General features: G+C 54.6%; 1 protein-coding gene across 4 annotated transcripts; it reads left to right on the top strand.

The window, feature by feature from the left end:
* Positions 1–22: 22 nt before the first annotated feature.
* LOC108509823 (class I histocompatibility antigen, F10 alpha chain-like) lies at positions 23–5,170 on the top strand. 4 transcript variants are annotated; one of them, XM_017839410.1, is made up of 7 exons: positions 23–153; positions 1,863–2,129; positions 2,366–2,641; positions 2,890–3,162; positions 3,287–3,394; positions 3,493–3,531; positions 3,911–5,170. In XM_017839410.1, the coding sequence occupies exons 1-7, from the start codon at positions 78–80 to the stop codon at positions 3,922–3,924; spliced, it is 1,053 nt and encodes a 350-aa protein (XP_017694899.1). In that variant the 5' UTR covers positions 23–77; the 3' UTR covers positions 3,925–5,170. The 4 variants fall into 4 exon arrangements, with proteins under 4 accessions (XP_017694899.1, XP_017694898.1, XP_017694900.1 ...); XM_017839409.1 differs by having other exon boundaries at positions 3,908–5,170; XM_017839412.1 differs by lacking the exon at positions 23–153 and adding an exon at positions 337–355 and having other exon boundaries at positions 3,908–5,170.
* Positions 5,171–7,694: the final 2,524 nt, after the last annotated feature.

The raw sequence follows: 7,694 nt of genomic DNA, 5'->3' as shown, positions 1-7,694 counted from the left end.
CGCCCCCCGCGCTCCCTCGGCCACTTTCGCTTTCGCGTCTCCCGAACTGCGCCCGGCGGGGCCGGCGGAGCAGCGCGATGGCTCCAGCGCTGGGGCTGGGGGCGCTCCTGGCGATCCTGGGGGTCTTGGCGGTCTCGGGGGGGCAGCCCGAGGGTAAGTGGGACCCCCGGAACGGGCAACTCCTCAGCCTTTATTCCCGGGCACCGGCACTTCCCTGAACCTCCATTTCCGGGAACCGGGACCCCCCTGCACCCTCTCCGTCAGCACCGGGACCCCCTGAATCCCGATTGCTGAGCACGGGAACCCCCTGAGCCCCCATTCCCGGAAGGAGACCCCCCTGAACACCCATTCCCGGGCACGGGAACCCCCCTGAACTTCCATTTCCAGGTACTGGGACCCCCTCTGCACCCTTTTCGTCAGCACCTGGACCCCCTTAAACCTCTTTATCCAGGACCGGGACCCCCCAGTTTCCATTCCTGGGCACTGAGAACCCCCGAACAGCCATTGTCGGGCATGGAAACCCCCCTCAACCTCCATTTTTGGGCACTGTGACCCCCCTGAACCTCTATTACTGGGAAGAGGACCCCTCTGAACCCCCATTCCCGGGCATAGGGACCCCCTTGAACCCCCATTACCAGGCACGAGAATCCCCCCCCCCTCCATTTCCGGGCACTTGGACCCCCCTGCACCCCGTCCCACAGCGCTGGGACCACCCTAAAGCCCCTTTCTCTGGTACGACCACCCCCTGAACCCCCATTTCTGGGCACTGGGAGCCCCCTGAACCCTCATTGCAGGCACAAAGATCCCACTGCACCCCTTATCCAAAACAGGGATACCCTGGAACCCCTATTCTGGGCACTGGGACCCCTGTTAACCCCCTTATCCTGTATTAGGACCCCTCTGAACCCCCTTTTCCTGCACTAGGACCCCCTGAACCCCCATCCCCGGCACCAGGATCCCTCTGAACACCCTTATTCTCAACAAATACCCTCCTGTGCCTTTTTTCCTTGACCCTGGGACCCCCTGGATCACCACTCTTGCCTTTCCCAGCCCTCACTTCCCTCAACCCCGGGGACCACTGGACCCCCCTTTCCTGGGCACAGGGACCCCCTGGATCCCCTATCCCAGCTTTACCAGTCCCAGCCCCCCCTTTCCTTGAACCTTGGACCCTTCCCAGTTCTCCCAGTTCCACTTCCTTGACACTTGGACCCCCCAAACCCGCTAATCTCTGTGACCCCCCCAGTTCTCCACTCCCTGTGCTTCCTGCAGGGGGGTCCCAGGCACCGGGAACGCCCTCGACCGCAATTCCTGGGCACCGGGACCCCCCTGAACTTCCATTCCTGGCACTGGGACCCCCCTGCACCCCCTCCCCCAGCACCTGGACTTCCCTAAATGCTCTTATCCAGCACTGGGACCCCCTGAACCCCATTCCTGGGAAGGGAACACCCCTGAACCCCCATTCCTGGGAACTGGGATCCCCCTGAACCTCCATTTCCAGGCATGGGAATCCCCCTGCACCCCCTTATCTAGCGCTGGGACCACCCTGGACCCCATTCCTGGGCACTGGGACACCCGAAGCCCCATGCCCAGCTCCAGGACCCAATTGAACCCCCTTATCCTGCACCCCCTTTCCCAGCCATTCTGACTCACCCCATGACCTCTCTTTTCCCACCCCTGAGCCCTGCTTTTCCTGGGCTCAGGGACCCCTGGATACCCCATCCCACCTCTCCCAGTCCCTACACCCTCCTTTCCTTGGCCTTTGGATTCCCAAACCCCCTTCCTGGCTCTCCCAGCTCTCCCAGTTCCCCCTTTCCTTGACCCATGGACACCCCCAGAGCCCCCAAATCTCCGTGTCCCCCCAGTTCTCCACTCCCTGCGTTACCTGGATGTGGCGGTGACAGAGCCCAGCCCGGGGATCCCTCAATTCATGGAGATGGGATACGTGGACGGGATCCCCATCACGCGCTACGACAGCGAGCGGGGCTGGACGGTGCCGCTGACGCCGTGGATGGCGGCTGGAGCCGAGCCGGGATATTGGGATGAAGTGACCCAGATCAGTGAGAGGAGCCAGCTCATTGATGCCGAGAACCTGGAGATAGTGGGGAGGGGCCGGTACAACTGGAGTGGGGGTGAGTGGGGGGAGCCGGGGAATGGGGGGATGTGTGGGAATGGGATGGGATCTGTGGGGCTGGGATGGGAATCCAGGGCACTCCAAGGTGCTGGAATGGGATCTGTGGGGCTCCAAGGGCTGGGATGAGGCTCTGTGTGTCTCCATCGGACTCTGGGGCTCCACAGGGCTGGAATGGGGCTCCGTGGGGCTGGGACACAATTCCAGCGGTCTTAGTAGGTCCTGCTCCACCCCCAGGTCTCCACACAAGGCTGGAGGCTTATGGCTGTGACCTCCTCTCCGACGGGACTGTCCGTGGATACGACCACATTGGCTACGACGGGCGGGATTTCATCTCCTTCGAGCCGGGATCCGGGAGCTTCGTGGCAGCCGATGGAGCTGCCCAGATCACCAAGAGGAAATGGGAACACGATGGGATTGTGGCAGAGGAGATGAGGAATTACCTGGAGAACACCTGTCCGGAATGGCTCCAGAAGTACGTTGGATACGGGCAGGAGGCGCTGGAGCGCAAAGGTGAGGGAGACAGAATTCCCATGGGAATGTGAGATTTGGGAATGTGGGATTTGGGAGGGTGGAACTGAGGAACATGGGAATTCCCGTGGGAATTCTGTGGATGAATCTGAGTCATCCAACTCCCATGGGAATTCCACTGATGGATCCCACTGTTGTCCCATTCCAATGGGAATTCTGTGGATGGATCTCACCCCAATCCCATTCCCATGGGAATTCCATGGATGGATCTCACCATTACCCCATTCCAGATCCCCCTGATGTCCATGTGTCTGGGAAAGAGGAACACGGGATCCTGACGTTGTCCTGCCACGCGTACGGATTCTACCCCGGGACAATCGGGATCAACTGGCTGAAGGGGGATGAACTGCGGGATCAGGAGACGGAGTGGGGCGGGATCGTTCCCAACAGCGACGGCACCTTCCACAGCTGGGCCAGGATCGAGGCGCTGCCGGGGGAGCGGGAGCAGTACCGGTGCCGGGTGGAGCACGCCGGAATGCCGGAGCCCGGGATCTTCGCCTGGGGTGAGGCTGGGAACGGGCAATGTGGGAACTGGGGGTTTGGGAAGGAGGAATTTGGGAGTGTGGGACAGCGGGATGGGGGTAACCCTCCCCCTCTTCCCCCTCCTGCCCCTCCTGCCCTTCCCAGAGCCAGAATCCGTCTGGAATTCCAGCCCGACGTCGGTGGCCGTGTCCGTCATCGCTACCATCATCATCATTGGCCTCGTGGTAGTCTGTGTCTGGAAGCTCCGATCCGGTAACTCCCGGGATGGGGGTCGGGAAGGGGCACGGATCCGCCCGGCAGCATTCCGGGGATCGTGTGCCATGGGTGCTGATCCCGCTTTCTTTCCATAGGGAAGAGGGAGGGGAATGGATACGGCCCCATGCCCACCAGTGAGTACCAGCAGCGTGTGTGGATCCAGATCCTCTGTGCAGGGATCCCAGGATGGATGCCGGGATTCCAGAGGGGAATGGGGACCTAATGGCTGGAGTGGGATTGGAAGGGGATTCCAGCTCAGGGCAGGATTCCAGAGTGGGCTCAGGTGGAATTGTGGACTGGGATCAGGGCTGGATTCTGGAGTGGGATTGGGGTGGGATGGATGGAGTGGGATTGGGGTGGGATGGATGGAGCGGGATTGGGGTGGGATGGATGGAGCAGGATCAGGAGGGAATCCGGAGCAGTTCCTGCTCTCCCTGGGCTCCACAGCTGGCTCCATCCCCTGGGATGGGAACAGGGACATGGTGACTCCTTTCCCCGCTCTCATCCCGGCAGGAATCACGGCCTGAGCGATCCCGGAGCTGGATCCGCCCCTTCCCTCTCCCTGCGGAAAGGCAGGAGCTGCTGGCAGAGCTCATCCCGCTGCTCCCACCCACCCCGGCCCCCCTGCGGCTCTTCCTGACGGATCAACTTCCTGCTTTTTCCTGTGTGAAACCCAGGACCACAATTATTCCTGAGGCTTTAATTTTGGTGTGAAAATCTCCTGCTTTGGGCAATAAATCCTGGCTCCCTCCTCCGGCATCCGTCAGTTCCTCTCTGGGAACCAGGAATGGGAATGGGGACATTGGGGGCAGGGATGGGGACACTGGGAGCAGACTGAGGACACCAGGAATGGAAATGGGAACTCCAGGAATGGGAATGGGGACATTGGGAGCAGGTTGGGGTCACCAGGAATGGGAATGGGGACACTGGGAATGGGAATGGCGACATTGGGAGCAGGTTGGGGACAGCAGGAATGGGAACACCGGGAGACAATGGGGAAAAGAATGGGGACACCAGGAGCAGGATGGGAAGACTGGGAGAAGGCTGGGGACACTGGAACAGGCTGGGGACATCAGGAATGGGATGGAGACACCAGGAATAGCAATGGAGACATTGGGAGCAGGTTGGGGACAGCAGGAACTGGGAATGGGGACACACGGAAATGGGAATGGGGAAAACAGAACTGGGATGGGAACATCAGGAATGGGAATGGGGACACCAGGAATGGGAATGGGGAAAACAGAACTGGGTTGGGAACTCCAGGAATGGGGACACCAGGAATGGGAATGGGGACCTGGAGGACCACGATGAGGACACTGGGAGCAGGCTGGGGACGGCAGGAACTGGGATGGGAACACCAGGAAAGGGAACGGGGACATCGGCAGCAGGTTGGAGACACCAGGGACTGGGAATGGGGACATCAGGAATGGGACGGGAACACTGGGAATGGGAACACCAGGAATGTAATGGGAACATGGGGGACCAGGATGGGGACACTGGGAACTGATGAAGAGAAGTAGAGACCCCAGACTCACCCAAACCCCTCCCAGAACTGAGGGCCAAGAGAAGCTCTGCCTGAGCTCTGCCTGAGCTCCGGCCGTTATTAATATGCATAGATAGATATTGTAATCATATTAATATGATTTATCACATTTAATCATATATGAAAATTGTATAAAACCCTTGATTTTGTGTGAAACCCTTGAGCAAGTTCTCTGTGGTGCGAACCACGCTCGCTCCTGACATCGGCAATAAATCCCTTCGCTGCTCAAAGATCCAAAGTCTCTGAGCAGTTCTTTATTCCGGATTTTTCGGATTCATTTGGTGACCGCGGCAGGACACCTTCTCCACCCGGCTGCGGAATCCTTGGAGCTCGGGGCCCCCTCGGGCGCCCTCGGGTGAGTCTTTTCACCCGAAGGGTCTCCCCTTCTTCGGTGGCTTCCTGCGGGGGCTGACCAAGAACGCTGCCTGTCGATAAAAGGTGTTTATATTTGGTTTTGCCTGGTTTGGTTTTGGGTTCCCATAAGACGAGGACAGGACGCCGTCTCGCTGGGAGGGGAGAGGAAGCTCATCCTGGGGAGTATCATATCCCCTTTGGGCTGGTATGTTCCAGTTTTGTTTGTATTTGGCCGAATATGGTTTATTTTGAGGGAAACAAGGTATCCTTTTGGTTGTTCTTTTGTTTATGGTTTGAGGCACCTATTGTATTATGTATTCTTGGACAGTGGCAGTGGTCATGGTATTCTGTTTGGTTTAGGTTGCTTTGATAATTTTGTGTTGCCTTGTTTTGTGTTGGAACCAAAATGGAGCTCCTGAAGTGTCTGTTCCTTCTGAACCAGCCACAGAAACATCCTGTTAAGGTTTGTATGGGGAGAGGGGTCTGAAAAATTGACTGTGAATACACCACAGAGCCTGAGACCTGGAATTAGAATCTGTCCATTCTGCAATTGTTCCTTGTACGTATGTACTTCATGTAATAAGTGTTTGAAGTATATTTTAGGACCCCGATCTACCCAGGAAACAAGTTTAGGTTGGACTTTAAATTTGTATTGTATTAGATGTGGAGCTAATCAGACTTTGGAGGAAACTCGGTGTGCCAGATATTACTGTCGGTGAACTCATAGACGTGTTTCTTTTGAGATGTTCAGATTCATCATAGAAAATGTGTTTGTTCTTTTAGATTTTGTGGATTTGTGTGGATATACAGGCTTGTTGTGAGAGTCAGGTGTATTTGTGGTCTAAGGGGGACATCTTCTGGATTTTTGTATTAGTGCAGATTGGTTGTAAAATCAGTGGATTTAGGAGGTTTCGATCAAGAAGTAGTTTTTGGATTTGAAGGGTGGATATTATTTGGCAGTGTAATAGTTGTGATTTTGAGAATATTCTAGATTTAATAATTTATCTTCATAATGGGGGTCAAAATGCGTAAGGAGATAAATGCCAAGACTCCCGTGGGATGCATATTGAGCCACTTCAAAGCAAAGGAAGAACAGTTATTGGCAGCCCTGAGTTTGGCTGTGAGCTGTGTAGAACCCAAACAAAACAGTCCAGTTATTGACCAAATTATAAATGAGGAATGCCCATTAGTCTGGGTATTAGTCTGGGCCACTGACACTCGAATAGAACTACAACGAGGAGCCAAACTAGGGGCTAAGAAGCAATATCCACTGAGGCTGGGAGATAGGAAAGGGATTGAACCAATAATTGAAAACTTTTGGAAGTTAGGACTCTTGAGAGAGTGTGAATCAGACTTTAACACCCCAGTTCTCCCAGTCAAGAAACCAAATGGGACTTATAGGCTGGTTTAAGATTTAAGGGCAGTAAATGAAAGAGCTAAGATTATACACCCTGTGGCAGCAAATCCTTATACACTTTTAACTGAATTAAGAGATAATTTGATTTGGTTAACAGGGTTAGATTTAAAAGATGCCTTTTTCTGTTGTGCTGGTTTAAAGGTAAACTGGCAGGGGAAAATGAACCCAACCCAAAAGGGAGATTATAAGTCAGAATAACAATTTAATAAAATAATACAATAAGTACGATTATACAGACAAACAGTTGGTTTTAACCCACAAAACCCAAATGTATAACCCAGCACCCTGGGGCATGAACAGAGTGGTGTTTGTTGGGCCCCCTGAGTCCAAAGTAAAGGGAGAGGGGAAAAAAAAACTGTTGGTGACAGTGGTGATGCAGTCTGGTCGAGAGTGGTGGTCTCAGTCTGGTTGAGAGTGGTGGTCACAGTCTGGTTGAAGAGTGATGGTCTCAGTCTGGTTGACAGTGGTGATCTCAGTCCGGTCGAGAGTGGTAGTCACAGTCTGGTTGAAAAGTGATGGTCTCAGTCTGGTTGACAGTGGTGGTCACAGTCTGGTTGACAGTGGTGGTCTCAGCCTGGTTGACAGTGGTGGTCTCAGTCTGGTTGAGAGCTGTGCTCTGCAGTCTCCCTCTGGATCCCACGAGTGTGGGAGCCCAAACCCAGCTTTCAGCAGAAGAAAGCTCGGTTGACAAACATCTCACGAGCTGAAGAAATTTGGACCCTTGTCCAGAACTGCTGACGCACAACCCAAAGATACAAACCTGTCTCCAAGAAGAATTAAGAAAGGACTTTTTGAGATGATTGTTAAAACCATGTCTGAACCCCTGTAATCCCTCCATCCCCCGTGGAATCCTACTAGAAGAAAAATTAACTCTTTGGAAACTGCAGTAAAAACTCATGTAACTCCCCAATTAACACAGGTTGGCCCCTTCCTTAACATGTCCACCCCAGATGCCTTTAAAATTGTGTTCTGGTGTTCACACC

Source organism: Lepidothrix coronata, unplaced genomic scaffold (genome assembly GCF_001604755.1).
Source record: "Lepidothrix coronata isolate B3197 unplaced genomic scaffold, Lepidothrix_coronata-1.0 Scaffold410, whole genome shotgun sequence".
NCBI classification, from domain to species: Eukaryota; Metazoa; Chordata; class Aves; order Passeriformes; family Pipridae; genus Lepidothrix; species Lepidothrix coronata.
Note: the sequence above shows the minus strand (reverse complement) of the source record. Positions and strands in the feature narration are given on the sequence as shown.

Coding starts and splice junctions, on each gene's coding strand:
- LOC108509823 (XM_017839409.1), top strand. CDS start 78: ATGGCTCCAGCGCTGGGGCTGGGGGCGCTCCTGGCGATCCTGGGGGTC. Junction 2,642..2,889: donor GGAGGCGCTGGAGCGCAAAG/GTGAGGGAGACA, acceptor ACCCCATTCCAG/ATCCCCCTGATGTCCATGTG. Junction 3,163..3,286: donor GCCCGGGATCTTCGCCTGGG/GTGAGGCTGGGA, acceptor TGCCCTTCCCAG/AGCCAGAATCCGTCTGGAAT.